Here is an 18340-nt window from a genome sequence, read left to right as displayed (position 1 = left end):
ACATTTTGACAGTTCACAATTCACTGCATTCGTTACATTAGTAATCATATGTATGTGACAAATAAACATCCTTGTGTCCTGTTTATGCTATATCTTCTCTGAGTTTCTCTGGGTTGTGAACTGAGCTTGGAAAAATTGGACATATTTAACAAAAATATAAGAAAAATATAACACTATATACTACTACTACCACTAATAATAATAATACAAATACATGTCCCCAAGTCTTTGCCTTTCTCACATTATGGTAAGCAACCACATTATTCTGAAGCTAAATACCTCCTGAGATGTGACTCTGTCTGTCTCTCCCTCAGCTGAGCCTATTCCCTGAAGGTCTACGGGGTCTGCTATCAATTTCTTCTTGCTGCGTCGTGGCACGACAGCTGGAATGTCCGAGAGCTCTTCCTGACCAGGAGGGGACTGTGAGTCCTCCGAGCCACTCAGGCGCTTCTTCATGCGGGGTCTGGGAACAGGGAGACTGGAGTCCTCTGCTGCTCCCTCCTGGCTGAAAAAAAGAAAAAAAAACACACAGGTCCTGATAAATCACACAGTTCACAAAAATAAGTTACAATTGAACTTCAACTGTTAAATTGACTTACATTTCACCAAACAACACAACACAATGCAACAATGTACAGAACAAACATTCATCCACTATCCACACATTGTGTGATATGACTTTGCACACAGTTTACAACGATCATTGCTGAGTTGTGTTAAATAATGAAAACAATTGCTTTTAGGTGCTAAAATATGTACTTTGCTGAACTCAGTATATTTTCTACACCTGAATTTACATCACAATTGAATCCACAATATGCAATACCATTGCCCAACACCTGAAAACCATGATATGTTTGTATCTTTGGCTTCTTACTCAGCTTACCTTTCATCAGCTGAGGCACTGTCACCTTCAGCTTCTACTTCTACAGACTCTTTGCTCTCTGGCATCTCCTGTTCTGCTTGCCCAGATTCTGCCTCTGGCACCTCAGAGCCTTCAACGAGCTCTATGACATCCGACTCTGCCGTAGGCTCTGCTTGATTTGTCTGGTCAAACATTTCTACTGACTGCTCGGGTCCCTCTGTGCTACCTTCTGTTAGCTTCAACACAGATGTAGTTTCTGGCGCTGGTTCAGCATTGGCTTCGGTGGTTGTCTCCTCATCCATATGTGTCAGGTCTCCTGCCAGTAAGACAGCTGTCTCTGTTTCCTCCTCAGAGGCTGCAGTGGTGACTGAGGGCTTTGAATTCTCCTCCCTCCCATCACTGCTTTCAAATGCTTCAACGGAATCGGGAACAGAGGAAGAGTCTGTACAGATGCCCTCATTAGAAAGTTGATCCAGTTTTGAGAGGAATGGGTCTTTAGTCTCATAAGAACCTATAGGCGAAGACAGTGGCGAGTCTGAGGGAGGGCTCCCATCAGTGAAACTTCCACTGAGACTCCTTTTTGAGCGAGGCATAGGGATAGGGATAGGCAGACTTGCCTTCTCTCTGGCCTCTAAGTCTACTGATGATTCTGTCGCAGATGTTAGCGCTTCAGTGGGTGATGACGTGTCATCTAGGAAAGCTCCGCTTAACCGTTTCTTCATACGAGGCATGGGAATAGGTAAGGTTGACGTCGCCTCTATCTCTGCTGGTTTGACTACAGAGGACTGAGTTACTGTAGCGGGTGAAACATCATCTTGAAGAAGAGATTCGCTTAGCCGTTTCTTCATGCGAGGCATGGGAACAGGCAAGCTTGACTGATCTTCACTCACCCCTTTGTCCCTAGCTTTTGCTGTTGATTCTGTTCCACAGACACCAGACTCTGCAGCTGAAGGAGAGTCATCCAGGAAAGCTCCACTGAGGCGCTTCTTCACACGAGGCATTGGGACAGGTAAATTAGACAGACCCTCTCTCACCTTGGCCACCATCTCCGCTGCTGCTTCCACTGCACATGATTTAGATTCTGCATGTGATGAGGCAACATCCATGAAAGATCCACTCAATCGCTTCTTCACCCGGGGCATGGGAACAGGTAAGTTTGTTAGGCTCTCAGTGATGGCCTTACCCCAGGCCTCTTTGTCTGCTGCTGGCATGTCATCTAGAAAAGATCCGCTCCGGCGCTTGTGAACACGGGGCATGGGAACAGGCAGCCCTGCAGGTTTCTTCCGCATCTTCACTCCAGATACGATCTTAGAAATGTCTGTGTCTGGTTTCTTCTGGTCCGATACTTCAGCTGGAGGCTTATCTGACTCTTGAGTCCTTAGCCTTGTCTCCCTCCAACTTCCCGTACCACTAACTGCAGAGATTTCGCATGAGTGAGACCTGCCCTTCTTTTTTCGAATGGGCGCCTTCGGTCCTGGTGATCGACCCCTAGACTGAGTGTTAGACGTGGCTGTGTTTTCTGTGAGATGAGAGGATGACCTGTTTTCTTTGGATGTAGGTTTCTCTGATTCTTGAGCCCTTAGTCTTGTCTCTCTCCAACTTCCCGTACCGCCAACTGCAGAGATTTCGCACGAGTGTGACCTGCCCTTCTTTTTTCGAATGGGTGCCTTCGGCCCTGGTGATCGACCCCTAGACTGAGCGTTAGACGTGGACTTTGTTTCTGAGTCTAGAGGTTTATCTGACTCAGAAGTCTCCAGCTTCATCTCCCTACTAGTCTCCGTACTGCTTACTTGAGAGACGTCACATGATTGAGACCTGCCCTTCTTTTTTCTCATGGGCACCACCGGTTCTTTTTGTGCTGGTGAACAGTCCCTAGGCTGAGCTTTAGAGGTAGAATTGTCTTTAGTGATAAGAGGAGAGGGTGTTTCTTTCTTGATGCTTGGGGGTGGTACAAATTCTGCCGTTGGCAAAGCTTCAGTTACAGTCTGATTGTGTTTAGCAGCATGAGTGTCAATGTCTTTGGATGTACCTTTGTTTTCCAGTGCACCTGTTTGAAGTGGTAGAGAATCATCAGAGAGGGGGGTACTGAGTTGTATTTTGGTCTGTGGCAATGGGAGAGATACATCTAAAGTTCTAGGTTCTTCTATCTCTTTCTCAGAAGGCACACTTTCATCTGTAGGCACTTGAGGCATTTTAGATGAATCAGCTTCATCATCCAGTGTTTGAGGAGATTTTTCCTCCACGGTAAGTTTAGAGTAAACCCCATCTACCATTTCCACTAAGGACAAAGTTACCTGCTGCTGCCCATCACCTCCAACAGACTCCATCGAAGACACACTTTCAACAGCAGAAGTCTCTACACTGTGAGACCCCTCCGACTTTTCTTCCTTGCTTTGCTGAGATGGAGTGAGTTTACCAACACTAGAGAGCGCAACCCTCTCAGTGTTCCCTGACTCTGAATCAACAGCCTGTACAGCCTCTCTGTTCAAACTGTCTTTTCTCTTTGTACGTCGTGGCGGAACCAGATCAACTACTGCGGCAGGCTTTGATTCATCAGCACTGTGAGACCCTCGTGAGACAAGTGAAGTCTCCTCAGTGGTGGGCTGTAGAGGAGAGGGAACAATAGGCCCTTTTGCACTGAGGTGCCCGGGACTGTAGGAAAAAATGCAAAATCAGGCAAATGAACATGAATATTACTTCACCCTTTCCCCCTTTTCATCAATCACTTCACTTCACACTTCAATCCGGACAAATTGTGAAAGCTGAAGCCAAAATGAGTCCACAAAGACAAGACAAACAAAAGTCCAAACAGAGACAAAAAACATTCTCTTTCAATGAAACCAATTCCAACCAACATACTAACGAGTTCACGTGTGCACGAGCGTTCAACAGACGTCTGACATGCACACATTAAGATTAATATTGCACCAATGGGAAGCTGCCACATTACAACACAAAGGTGAATGGATTTAACATTTTATTTGCAACCAGAGACACAACAAAGAGCCTTCAAAAACCACAGACAGCACACAACCATACACACAAACACTGGCGTCAAAAGCACTGTTTATGTATGTGAGGATGCAAACGTGAGGGAAGGTAAAGTTATGCCTGCAGTGTTTGACACTGAGTGCTGTGAAAGCCGTGCAGCCACCCAAAAACCATGGTGAGAAGTGCCTTGCAGACACTCACCCCTGTTCCAGAAACATCAGTTTACGTTGTTCCTCTTCCGTGTCAACAGGGAGTGTTGGTATGCTCTGCTCCAATGCCTTACTTGGTCCAGAATCTGCCTCCTGTACTGACGGTTTCTCTTTAGTTTGGCTCAGCAAGTCCACTTTCTCTTCCAATTCCTTTGCCCCAGATAATTCCTCCTCTTTAGTGATCTCATAGAGATCATGCTCTGTTAGAGGAGGCCATTTCTTCATCATACTAAAACCACTACCTTCAACCAGCCAACACTCATCCTCTGAAGCCGACTCAGATCTGCCCTCAGATAAATGGTGCATATATGGCTCTGCACTTTCAGGAAACCTCACTGCTTCCTCTGCTCCAAGGCATGATGATGCTCCCATTGCTTCCTCCTTGCTTTGAACAAGTTCATCAGTATCACCGGGGTCCACAGAGGAGGACAAATGCTTGAGATTGTCCTCATCAGTGGGATGTGGATATGATGGGCTCGAGGGATGCAATATTGCAGCAACAGTCTCATAACTATAAGAAAGGTGGAGGATTGACACCATGAACAAACACAGGAAGATGCTCTGCAGGGAAAGAGAGCCAGGGCTTCCAGCCCCAACCATGGATTTGTCTCAGAAATTTCTCTCTGAAATACTATGTGGTGATACAGAGCAGAGCAAAGGAAACACTCTGAAAGAGTCAATGGGATGGCAGCATGATGTTAAGGTATGTCAACAAATGCTAATTGAACAGGGTAAGTTAGTATCAGTAAAGTATGTCACACTGTCTGCAAAGCTAACTCACACTGTTCACTTACCCTTTGTGAAAGACATCAACTATTGTCTTTACAAGGCCTGTCGACCCATCCTCTTTTTCTACAGAAGAGTCCTCAGCTTCCAACACCTCCCAATCTAACACAAGCCCAGACTCTGAGAGGTCTGCAGTGTCATGTGCAGAGGATGGGGAGGGTTTGTCCTCTACAAGGACCACATCCTCTTTACATTCCCCTTTGGATGGACTACCAGGTTCGCTGACAAGAAGGACAGCACATTGGGCATTGCAGGAGAGAGTTTGTGGGGAGGATACAGTATGGATATTTGTAAACATACTGGACACCACACATGCAAAACAAACCAACAACATCACAACAAAACCAAAATAGATAGGTAGAACTTACTTGCCTAGCTTCAAAGAGCAAGAGCTTAACAAAGGGTTCACAAACGGCCTTCATCAAACACATGCAACATTATGCAGCCAATGTGCAAATACTTGCAAGCTCAGACTGGAAACCAGAATGGTTCAAGAGTACACAGCACTTCAAAATCCTTAAGCTCTTTTGTGCAAGACCACCCTTGACCCTTATTTTGTGAGATTTGACCAGGGAACATCATATATTTCTCTGTCTCAGCTGAACACACTTCAACACTGCAATCCATGCAGAAAGCAACCTGCTCAACTTACCCAATAAATGAAATATCACTTATGTGCTTCACTTCAATGCATATTCCTTCAACAAAATACACAAATAATGTATATTCCAAATGATAACAAAAGATTGCACAAGTAGAAAGAGCACTCAACAGTATAACTCTCTTACCAGTGTCTTCACTTTCCTCGCATGTCACCAAATCCAACACGTCTGTATCCTCCACTACACTTTGCTCTGTGATAACCTCAACAATGTTCTCAGTTAAATCAGTTGATGCTATCTCCGGGCAAGCTGGACTTTCAGAGACAACTTTAGGGGGAGGAGGAGCAGAAGGGAAACCAGGGATCCTTGCCTCTCTAGGGCAAGATGGTAGCAAGGCCACCATATCTTTATAAACCTCTGTGTTATCAGTTGTGGGATAGGCAAGTGCAGTTCCAAATTGTGTTCCCCTCAAAGGTCTCTCCAGTGACAGCTGCTTACATGATGCAGCTTCTGGTGATTGAGCTTGGTTTATCAGTAAAGAGGGAATTCCAGGGATGCAAGACTCCCTTGGGCATGATGGATAAAGCACACTTGATGTATATTCCTCCACTACTGGGGGCCTATATAAAGATGGAAGGCCAGGATTTGTAGCCCTAATTGGACATGTTGGTTTAAGGAGAAACATGTTTGCCACAGTCTCTCTATCATACTGACAGGCAGTGATCATGGCAGACCTCTCCTTCAGTGGTTTCTTGACCTCTGTAAATGAGCGCACTGACCATGACTTTGAATGGCTTTTGTCAAAAATCAACATAGTTGAAGAGGGCATGCCGAGTATTTTACTGACTCTTGGGATGGATGGGAGAATGGAAGACATATGTGGCATCCTTTTAACTACAGGCAGCGCGGAAGAGGGGAAACCTTGAGCACAAGCTTTTCTTGGGCATACTGATGCAAAAGATACCATTCTTTGCATTATATGACTTTCATTTGGCAAACTTTCCAGGACAGAGGAAGTCTGTACCAATGACTGTGGTTTTCTAAATGGTTTCTCCCATTCTGGCATGTTGATAAAAAGCCATGGCCCAGTCTGCCGTCTCTCAGTGCAAGGGATCCCGGGAGCACAGGACACTTTCGGACAAGAAGATGTCATATTTATCATATTGGACATTTCCAAACACTTGGGTTGTGGAGCTGATGGGAACCCAGGAGTACATGCTTTTGCTGGGCAAGATGGCTTGAGTGCATACATATCTTTATACTCCAGGCTTGAGTAATGAGTAACACCTGACATTCCTATCAACTTATCTTTTAATGGCTTGTTACAAATGAAGAACTTGAGGTCACTGGGCCATTCTGAGGCTAAAGCACTCTCTATGGATGGGCAACCAGGAACCCTTGCTATCTTTGGACAACATGGGAGAATATCCACCATATTTGGTTCCATATTAACTTGGAGCAGCGGGGCAGATGGAAACCCAGGATGTCTTGCAACTTCTGGGCACGAAGGCACCAAAGCCACCATATCTTTACGAACTGTTTGATAACCTGAATCTAACATTCCTATGGCAAAACTCTTCATTTGAGGAGGCTTGTCCCATAAAACAGTTTTGTCAGGAATCTGTTCAACATTAGCCTCATCTTGAGATGGCATTCCAGGAACTATAGACAACTTTGGGCAACATGGGAGAATATCTACCATATTTGGTGCTATATTAACTTGGAGTCGTGGAGCAGATGGAAACCCAGGATGTCTTGCAACTTCTGGGCATGAAGGCACCAAAGCCACCATATCTTTACCAACCGTTTGATAACCTGAATCTAACATTTCTATGGCAAAACTCTTCATTTGAGGAGGCTTGTCCCATAAAACAGTTTTGTCAGGAATCTGTTCAACAATAGCCTCATCTTGAGATGGCATTCCAGGAACTATAGACAACTTTGGGCAACATGGGAGAATATTTACCATATTTGGTGCTATATTAACTTGGAGTCGTGGGGCAGATGGAAACCCAGGATGTCTTGCAACTCCTGGGCATGAAGGCACCAAAGCCACCATATCTTTACCAACCGTTTGATAACCTGAATCTAACATTTCTATGGCAAAACTCTTCATTTGAAGAGGCTTGTCCCATAAAACAGTTTTGTCAGGTCTTTGTTCAAAATTAGTCTCATCTTGAGACTGCATTCCTGGAATTCTAGACAATTTGGGGCAAGCATGTACAATATTTTCAATGGCAGGCTCTTTTCGTATCTGATGCTTATCTGTTATATGCTGAGGTGCTGAAGGGAAACCAGGGACTGAGGCAGCAACTGGGCAGGATGGCACTAGAGCCCACATCGTGCTACAAATCTTTGTGTCCTCTACAAATATCTGCTTGGGTAAATCTGGTATTTTCTGTGGTTTCCTCACCCACAGATCTCCCCTGACATTCAACCACTCAATGTTAGGGTTGTCCTCTGGCTGGACTAACTTTGAAGGGATACCAGCAATATTAGATTTGTTTGGGCATGAGGAGAACAAAGATTTCATTTGCATTTGTGCTTTCTGAGTTCTCCTTGCTGATGGGAATCCAGGAATACTTGAGGCTGAGGGACATGAGGGAACAATGGCAAACATGTTTTTCATAATTTTTTTGTTTCGTTTTGAGATTTTAGGGAATGGGGTGGACAATATAGTTACTGATGTTTTTCTATTTAGAGGTTTCTGCCATGTGGGGAATTTGTTAACTGGCCAAGCTATCTCGTTTATGTAGGCATTGCTAATGGATGGCATCCCTATGACTCTAGCTACATTTGGACAAGATGGTGCAAGGTTTACCATATTTGTTGCCCTTTCAACTTGACAGACATCTGATTTTGGAGAGTCTACAGATGGAAAACCATCTGCTCTGGCCCTCTTTGGGCAAGAAGGTCCTAAGTTCACCATCCCTGTCATCATGTCTCTTTGCTCTTTTGGTATGTCCACTTGCAAGACACGCAATGCCTTTGATTGTTTCTCCCACAATGTGCTTTTGTCCACTGAGAAGCTCCCTAATCCTGTGTCTGTACTACTGATTTGCATAGACGGGAATCCTGGGATACTGCTTGCTCTTGGACATGCTGGCACCAGAGCAGTTGCATTTCCAGATCTGAAGAGCAAGGGATATTTTCGTGAGACATTTAATATTTTGTGAGATACTTAAGCTTTGGAAAATATGCATGCCACAAAAAGCATGCCGCCATGACAGGGCACTTCCACACAGATACCAAGCATGTGTGCGTGCTTGTTAGGAAATTATCAGAAGTTCAACACAAACAATACCTTTCATTCCAGTAAACACCACTCAAATCAAGCCAGGTTAATATATGTACATGGAAATGGAGGAGCAAAAACAGTGAGACATCAGACCAGTTTTAACACACTTCTGGCTCCTAAGTCCTAAGTCAGGATATATTCCAATCATGTATTCCATAATAAACTTGAGCTTATCTCTGTAATACACATTCTACACAGAAACACAGTCTAGTCTTCTGTCTAACTGACAGAAAGAACATGGCAAGAAAGGGTGGAACAAATATATTAATTATCTGCTGTCGACACATTGGAATTAATATTCCAATCCTATTTGGATGCAGTATTAATTTTTCAGTAGCACTGAGCAGTAGCACTTAGGTAACACACTGTCACAAGAATGCCATCAAAACTCACCTCTCCCTAACAGTCAAAATCAATGGAGTATCTGGAGAAGAGTGCCACATTCTGCACTGTATATGCCTGAAAAGTGCAAATGCAAATATTCTATGTACTTTAAAGATACCAATAGCAAGGAGTCTGATATAACCACGAAACACAATTTCAGTCTCCTACACTTACCCTCTCTCGAGAGTGCCCTCATCTCCTCTTTTATATTTTCCCCCAAAGCCTGTGTTCTCCTTGTTATGGGTTGGTACAGAGATTAAGACTGGTTTTGCTTCTTCATCATCATTTGCAATATGGGCAGGTAGAGGTAGATGGTCTGGCTCAGATGGACATGTTCGTTTATGGCTACTGACATTCTGAGTTTTCAGTTTTTCACAAGGTATTTCTATATGACTTTTAGAGGCCATGGAAAGATAGTCAGAAATGTGATCTTCACTTGGTTCAAGTGGTGTCGATGTCAATAACCTTTCCATAACCTCACTGATCTCAGGTGGCTGATTCATTTGCAACACTGAGACAGACTTTTGGACAAGAGAATTTTGACATGGATTTCTGTCAACAACCAACACATCATCTTTGTCTTTTGCTGTGTAAGTGCCAGGCAAATGCCTGGAGTCTAACCTTGGCAGAGAGGGAAAACCAGGTGAACTTGCATTTGCTGAACAGGATGGCACTAAGGACACCATGCTTCTCATAGCACATGTGTCCTTTATTGAGCTATATTGGGATGGACAGTCCAATATGTGCAGGCATGACTGGTCCTTACTTGTTTTTTCCCACAGTGGTGTTATATCTGTATGCCATTTAATCTCTGTATCACAACCTGTGTTAGATTGTTGAGAGGATTGTAGACCAGGGACCCTTGAAGACTTTGGACATGATGGAATCATACTGACCATAGTAGGTGCCCTGAACACTTGGGGTCTTGGAGCTGAAGGAAAACCAGGATTTCTGGCTTTTCCTGGACAATTTGGTGCAAGGTAGTACATTCCTCTGATGATAATTTGATCTTTAATCATTCTGTAATGAACTGGTAGAACAAGAGCAGAATCATAGGATTTGTTCTTACGTGGTTTAACACAAAAAGGTTGAACACCTAATGGCCAATTCATTGCTGAGCATAACTCATTTTTGGAAATTTGTATGGACGGTATTCCCGGAATCCTGGCAACTTTTGGACAAGATGGCAGGAGGTTCATTATGTTTGGAGTGTTGTCCACCTTTGGCCTTGGTGATGATGGAAACCCAGGAGTTGATGCTTTTCTCGGGCAACATGGTACCAGGAGTTGCATACTCTTAATGATTTCTCTTTCAGAGTCATCTCTTGGTCTATACTGTGCAGGTTGCAAACTTATGGCTTGACATGGCTTCCCTTTAAAAGGTTTGATCCATAATGGCAACTCCATGACTGGCCAACCTTTGATATCAAACTCTTCCACTAACTTTTTGGCAGATGGTATTCCAAGGACCCTGGATATCTTTGGACAAGATGGCAAACAATTTGTCATACTTGGGGCCCTCTCCAATTCAGGCTTTGGTGCAGATGGGAAACCAGGCACTCTTGCTTTTTCTGGGCAGGTGGGGGCCAGTTTAAACATGGGTCTTCCAATATCTCCACCTTCTGGAAGTAAAGGTTTAAATAATCTGGATGGGTTCTTTATTTGCTTGACCCCAAAAGGTCTCTTGTCCAATTGGCGCCATGGTGGCATATCTTGTTCTTCCTTAAGAGCCTTGATTGATGGGAAGCCCATCATTTTGGAAACTTTTGGACAAGATGGCAGGAGGTTCATAATGTTTGGAGTGCTGTCCACCTTTGGCCTTGGTGATGATGGAAACCCAGGAGTTGATGCTTTTCTTGGGCAACATGGTACCAGGAGGTGCATACTTTTAATTATATCTCTTTCAGAGTCATCTCTTGGTCTATACTGTGCAGGTTGCAAACGTATGGCTTGATATGGCTTCCTTTTAAAAGGTTTGATCCATAATGGCAACTGCATGACTGACCAACCTTTGATATCAAACTCTTCCACTAACTTTTTGGCAGATGGTATTCCAGGGACCCTGGATATCTTTGGACAAGATGGTAAAGAATTTGTCATATTTGGGGCCCTCTCCAATTCAGGCTTTGGAGCAGATGGGAAACCAGGAACTCTTGCTTTTTCTGGGCAGGTGGGGGCCAGTTTAAACATGGGTCTTCCAATATCTCCACCTTCTGGAAGTAAAGGTTTAAATAATCTGGATGGGTTCTTTATTTGTTTGACCCCAAAAGGTATCTTGTCCAATTGGTGCCACTGTGGCATATCTAGCTGAGCCTTGATTGATGGGAAGCCCATCATTTTAGAAACTTTTGGGCACGAGGGCACAAGGTTCACTATACTAGGAGCCCTGCATAATTCAGGCTGTGGTGCTGAAGGACAACCAGGTATCTTTGTCATTTTGGGACAAGATGGCCTCATGTTTGTCATGTTAATATTTTTCTCCAAAGGTATGTGGTCTGTTGAAAAGTGGTGTATCCCAGATGCTTGTCTCTTCGTTGGCTTATCCCACAACAATAAGTTACATGTCAACCAGCCACCAGAGTCTGTACATGATCTTGAAGGTAGCCCAGCAACTCCTGAGGATTTGGGACAAGTTGGGAAAATATTAACCATGCTTGGAGCATTACTTAAGTGTAGCTTGTCTGGGTCTCTTGGAACAGATGGAAAACCAGAGTTTCTAGCTTTTCTTGGACAGGTTGGCACAATAACCACCATAGTTTTTAACATTTCCATATCATGATAGAATTTACCAAGGTCATGAAAATGAAGGATCCTTGGTTTTTCCTTTAATGGTCTATAAAATACAATATCTGCAGATGGCCACTTCAAGGCCAGTGTTTCATTTGAGGCCATTACAGTTGGCAATCCTGGAATATGTGTGGATTTGGGGCATGTTGGTAGAATATCAATCATACTTGGCATTTGAGCTCTTGGATTCATTTTTGGTCTTGGTGCGGATGGAAACCCTGGAATTCTGCTTTCTTGGGGGCAAGTTGGGACTAGAGACACCATATGTCCTCTGGCTTCTTTGTCTTCATATGCTTTGGCTGGGGAATCAAGCACCAAAGCATTTTGTCTACAACTGGGTTGCCATAATGCCTTCTTACTTTCAGACCACAAGCATCCCTTTGGCTGTCCCATCTTCATTTGCTGACAGGATGGAATACCGGAAATATTAGATAGTCTTGGGCAGGTTGAAAGAAGATCCACCATGTTTGGATCTCTGACAACTCTTGGACCATCTGCCATTAGCATATGTGTAGATGGTAGTCCTGGAACCCTAGCTTCTCTTGGACAACTTGGTGTTAAGTATGTCATACCCCTTGTATCTGCATATTCTTCTTCATCTTTGCTTAAGCTCTCAGGTGCAGGGCCCTGAAGGATAGCAACTTTGGAGATGCTTTTGGAAGGTTTCTCCAACACCACTTTCCTATCAAATGTCCACTCCCCAGCTTGGGCCTCATCTGTACTATGGCTTATTGTGGATGGCAACCCGGGAGAACTGGAGGCTTTCGGGCAAGATGGCAGCAAAGCAGCCATGGTATTAGGTCTAAGAGATAGGGATACCAGAGGAAAAAGTCAGAGACCTCAAGGATGATGAAAGCGCAGATTAAATACGTATATTCACATAACAAGCAGAATTGCTTGTTCACATGCAAGTAGAGTGCATGTAAAGTATGGCCTTGTTTGAGAGAATATTATCATCCAATATGGTACCTATAGCGCTACTGTTCATGCTGTCATGGAAGCATAAAAGCACTCATGCTGCTGGCCTCTAAGATCTGAAAATCTAAAAAAGTCAAAACTTCAAAACAAGCTTCCTTTTGACACAAGCCAGACCAGAACCAAAAGTTTACTAAATCAAGAATAAATACAACTAGGAAGGAAAACACACGCCAACCTTGATGTAATTAGTGTGAACATTAATAAGCCTGTGGACTGGGTCAAAAGGTGCCATGCCACACTTACCCCCAATCTGAGTGAGCCTTTTCAAGATCCCCTATGCTCCTGGGTGCTTTTCTCTCAGAAGAGAGGATATCTTTCTGCTCTTTTTCATCCCTCCTTTCTTTCCATTCTTTTCCTGTCTGCCTTTCTTCTCTCCAGTCTCTCAACTCCTTTCCCTCTAACAAAGCACTATGTGGAAACTGGTGCACAGACAGGGGAAGAACTGCCTTGTCTCTCTCAGGGGCAAACACAGCACCCTGTCCAGAGACGGACGTAGGGTGTGAATAATGATGTGCTGGGTTTGAAACAAATGCAGGGGCTTTGGGGGCCTCTTTAGACTGTAGTGGGGACGCAGATACCACCACTGATGATGAGCTCATAGGTGAGGCCGGGAGAGGGGTGGGGTCAAGGGATGGTTCTATGGGAGGTGTCTTTGGACCATCACTTCGTGTTTTTGGCAGCTCAAAATATGTGAATTCTGAGAGACTGGATTTCTTTGGGCTAGATGGCAGCATAGATGTCATACTGTCCGGTCTAAAGAGGAGAGGCATAATGATCAGAGACTCAAACATGTATCACATGTGAATTCTCAAATCAATCATACTTTTTTTTTTAAATGGATAAAATAGGGTTTGTAGTTGCCAAGCCACATGACATAGGCTTGTAGTTGCAATGCATACCAAAAGCAAAGCAGCTAGTGGCACTGCCATCAACCAGCACCAGTTTAAATCTTTATAACAGATTATATCATGACAATCAAAATCTGCAAAGCAGTTCATGCTCAATTTCCATTTGCAAGATGAGCCAAGCCTTAGTAAAGTTACTCCATTTCAACAATATGACAATATGACAAAAGCACAACTGGGTGTTTCTTTGCAATGTACGTTGTTGACAACATCATAAAACAACACAAAATTATTTTGCCTGCAGATATAACACAGGTGGCTGAAGCACTGCATAAACAGCAGACTACCTTTTCCAGAGCCTGTTTGTCAGCAGAAATTGTTCAGGACACCTGACCTGTGCCTCTGGAGCCCTGAAGACCAAGCCTAGCATTGTCCTATGGTGTTGCCTGGGTGGGCTCTACTCAAGAGCACTCCAGACTGCGCTCTAGACTGCCAGCAAATCCACCGGGCTGGTCTGTAGTTCACTTCAGACCTTTTGCGGCCATGCAGTCGTCAGTGCCCACAGACTTTCCTATTATTACATTTTGTTCGTCTTGGTGTCAAGGGTACGCTGGTATACCACTCCTTCGGCATCTTAAATATTTGTTATTTGTTTGTTTGTGCCTTGTGTGTGAAGTACTTTTGTTGCATAGAAAAAACACTATTCATGTTTGTTTGTAAGCACTTTCTGCTCAATGCTTGAAAAGTGATATATATAAATGCTATCATTATAATAATAATAATTATTATTATAAATCTATTGATTAACATTTCTAGCATAAAAAAGCACAAGATTATGATTGGAGCCAGTTTGTGGTTAAAACATACAGCAGACTTCTTATGCTTTACATAGCAATTTACAATTGCATTTTTTCATACAACTGTTTCATTAATGTGTAAGTGTCGAACAAATAAACACTCCACCACAATTACCACCGTAATTTGTGGCCACAACACGCAAATGCAGTAGAGCAACCACGTTCAAATCGAAAAGAGATGCAAAGCATTGCTATTTTATATAAAGAGCCTGAACATCAAGCTGCGAGATGTTCATTTTTCTGTCCACAACTCAAGCATCTTATTATCACTAACCCTTTTGCTGCCTTGATAACCTCCAATCCGAACACAGAGTCGCCTTCCCGTTTTCTCTCATAGCCTCTTGATTCTGTCCGAAGGTTCATTTGTTTTTCTTCCGCTAAAGTAAAAAACAATCAACAATATATAAGAATGTGCAACGACTACATGAACCCAAATTTGAATGATGTGTAAAGTGCAAAGTCTTTACTCTAACTAAAGCTAATTTACTGACAAAATCTCAATAAACAAATGCAACACCGTGGGCAATGAGTCGGCTAAATGCTCCCTCATGGCACACAATAGCTCTACGTCATGCACTAGAACTTGTTGATTAGTTTTGCACTTTCCCCACCATATAAATTAGGGTCCATTATCTAAAATCTCAATGGGTGTATGACATACAGTAGTTATGATACGAACACAATTATATATACAGTAGGCTTGCTTATATTTCTACTCACTTGGACTTATTGAACTGGAGAGCTCCTCTTCTGCCAGTGTGCTCAACTGTCTCTGGTACTCTGTAATGACATAATAAGCACCATTTTAAATGAATCAGCTCTCCAGGATACAGTACATTTGCCTCACTTCACACAGCTCCAATGCAACCACCGATGCAAACTACAACCACCAGAGGGAGCACTATTTGCCCAACCAGCTCATTTTTATTCCTCCAGTATCACTTCATTTGTTGACTACTGTGTCCCTGTTGAATGTAAAATGTTTCACAACATGAGTACCTGTCTGCGCGTCAGAGAGGGAAGCAGAGACAGGGCCTGGCAGCAAGGAAATGGGGAGCTGGCCCTGAAGAGGAGGACTAGAGATGGAGGAGGGCAGGGGGGAGAGCACAGCAGGACTGGGACAGAGGGGAGAGGACATGGGCATAGGGACAGCAGTCTCCACAGCAGGGGTGACCTGTGGCCTTCTGACATTGGGACGCACCACAGTGGGCACCACCTGGTGCCTCCACTCGCAGGTTTGGAGGGGTCTCTCAGGGATAGAGTCTATGGCAGCCAAGAAAGAAGGAGAAAGAGAGAGGGGGAAAGAAAGAAAAGAATAGGTAGGACACAGAGTGTAAAAGGAAAGACAGGAATGACCAAATTGGAAAGAGTAACTGAAAGGTTCTTTTTTTTAAGTTAGTTTGTTTGTTTACTTCAACCAATCACAGTGAGGGAGAGGTCAAACAAGCATTTGTGCTGTGGGCATGTTTGGACCTCAGCCTCTCCGTTCTCTGTACCTGACGAGGAGACAACAGCTGGAGCAGCAGCATCAGGAGCGGCATGGGAAGCATCAGAGACAACAGGTAGAGGGGGGTGACAGGGAGCGGGAGGCACACACACATCAGGGGACACTGGAGGAGACGCTGGACTGGGGCAAGGTGCTGGGACAGAGTCAGAGGGAGCAAGAGAGGGAGCATCGGAGAGAGAGGGAGCCACAGGAGGAGCGGGGATGCTAACAGGGACACTAGCATGGACAGGTGGCTCAGACAGGGATTCAGCCGGGGTGGAGGATGGTGTCTGGAGGGGAGGATGGGGGTGATCGGTAGAGCCAGAGAAGGGGGCTGGACCAGGGGCAGAGGCAAGGGATGTGGACAGGGGAAGAGGGAAGCCTTTTCGAGGGGGGATAGGGGGAAGATACAGCACAGGGTCAACGCTTTCTGGAGACGGAACACTACTAGAGGGGGGAGAGTACGCAGGGGGAGGGGTTAGATCTCCAGATCGAGACTGCTTACTGGGAGGAGCGGCCTGGTCAGGAGGAGGGGGAGGAGGCCGAACTGGGCGAGGAGCCCTCCAAGCCGGAGAGGACCTAGCAGGGGAGGTGGACTGGACAGAGGGAGGAATCAAAGGTGGCATACCTGACTCCATAGAGGGGACAAGGGCTGAGGCCACCGCTATGGGAGATGCTTCCCCTGGGGGCGGTGGCGCATGGACAGTGGCTTGCACAGTGACAGTAGCAGACTGGACATTAGAAGCAGAGGGTACAGCGACAGGGTGGACGGGCACAGAGACAGGGGACTGGACAAGGGGAGGGTCTTGCACAGGTAGGGAAGGGGACAGAGGATTACAGAGGGTCTCCAAGCCCTGCACCGCCTGCAGAGGAACAGCCTCAGGCACGTTGGCAGCGGCATGGGGAGGACAGAGAACTGGAGGGGAGTAGGGGGGGAACACAGGGCCGAGGGGGGTCGTGTTTTTGGGCGGCCGCCATTCCTTCTGCCAGGAGGCTGTGAGGACGAGGAGGTGCCAATGCAATGGTGGAGGGATGGATTGAAATGAATGAGTGTGGTGCCAGATTGATGGCAAACAGTCAAATAGAGAAATAGAAATAAGGAAGGAAAGGAGAGATAGAGGAAAGAGTGAAGCAAAAAAAGAAAAGACATACAGAGAGAGGGAGAAATACATAGACAACGTTGGTGATGTTTGATGGTAATGAGTGTTACATGTCAACAGTGTTTTTGGAATGATATGGGGAAGAGAAGACAAAGGTAAAAGAAAAGTTAAAATACTGAAACGGTTTTCTCAGTGACAGACTAAACATTTCACACTGACAGTATATGAAATACACAACAAAACAACTAGCTATGTTTTCTTCCATTAATGATCATTCATAATAATGCGAAGAAGCTCACACATTATTCAAGCAAGGCCTGCTGTCTTAGTGCATGATGAGAGCAACACCAAGGACTCCAACCCCCTAACTCCAAGCACTCCAAGCAACTAGGCTATCTCTGGAATGGACACATCCCTAATTTGGCACACTGGAATCCTGAGGATCTGACATTCTATACGATCTATGGAACACACTGTAAACCATAGTAGTCAATCTTAACAAAATTAAGTTAACTCAAATGAATTCTTTAAACAAACCAGACACTCATTCCCATTGCACGTTCCACTTGCCCCTAGTGGCATCTCCTTTACCTGTTGTGTGCGCTTTTAATTAGTATTTTAAGACACGTTTGGGGAAATTTTGGTCAAGGTTTCCTAAAATGTGGCACAAGGTTTTCACACATTCTTTGAGAGGTTGTGAGTGATAGTGCTATTTCTCTGCTGCTGCTGTGTAGAGTGATGGGTCCTATATGTCCTGTCCTCTACCTGGCTCGGGCTCAGACGGCAGGCTGGTGGGTCTAGTTAGGGCGGAGCCGGGCTCGGCCAGGGAATCACGGAATGACTTAGAGCGCCGGACCACCGAGCAGGGGGCCGCTCTGGGAGGGGAGGCGCCGAGGTGAGGAGGAGGAGGAGAGTGGACCGAGGAAGGAGAGGAGCGAAGAGACGGGAAACTCTGGGGTCTCCAAGCACTGGAGCGGGCAGTAGAGTAGGTGACTACATGAGAGGCAAAGGGACAGAGAGAGGGATGGCAGGAGAAACAAGAAGGAAAGGCAGAGAGGAAAAGGACGAGATGAGTGAGAGAAAAGAGAATGACAATGAAAACAGAATGGAAATGGAAAAGGAAAAACTAAGAGCCCGGCTACACTGGATCAGC

At 44.8% G+C, this 18340-nt stretch overlaps 1 protein-coding gene across 3 annotated transcripts in view; it reads right to left on the bottom strand.

The window, feature by feature from the left end:
• The window catches only part of ehbp1l1a (EH domain binding protein 1-like 1a), a 46916-nt gene that overhangs the window by 11063 nt on the left and 17513 nt on the right, over nt 1–18340 (bottom strand). Inside the window, exons 1-8 of one of the 3 annotated variants that reach the window (XM_062515863.1) lie at nt 9310–9372; nt 9145–9210; nt 5640–8584; nt 5504–5549; nt 4860–5072; nt 4058–4576; nt 887–3517; nt 280–505 (exon numbers count right to left, since the gene is read on the bottom strand). In XM_062515863.1, the coding sequence (XP_062371847.1) occupies nt 280–505; nt 887–3517; nt 4058–4576; nt 4860–5072; nt 5504–5549; nt 5640–8584; nt 9145–9194 (6630 nt within the window). In that variant the 5' untranslated portion in view covers nt 9195–9210; nt 9310–9372. Of the gene's footprint in view, nt 1–279; nt 506–886; nt 3518–4057; nt 4577–4859; nt 5073–5503; nt 5550–5639; nt 8585–9144; nt 9211–9309; nt 9373–13142; nt 13378–14875; nt 14979–15321; nt 15382–15600; nt 15865–16097; nt 17082–17952; nt 18181–18340 lie in introns of those variants that run through there. The other 2 variants (XM_062515864.1, XM_062515865.1) reach the window with 2 other exon arrangements.

This window comes from Sardina pilchardus, chromosome 16, assembly GCF_963854185.1.
Source record: "Sardina pilchardus chromosome 16, fSarPil1.1, whole genome shotgun sequence".
NCBI classification, from domain to species: Eukaryota; Metazoa; Chordata; class Actinopteri; order Clupeiformes; family Clupeidae; genus Sardina; species Sardina pilchardus.
Note: the sequence above shows the minus strand (reverse complement) of the source record. Positions and strands in the feature narration are given on the sequence as shown.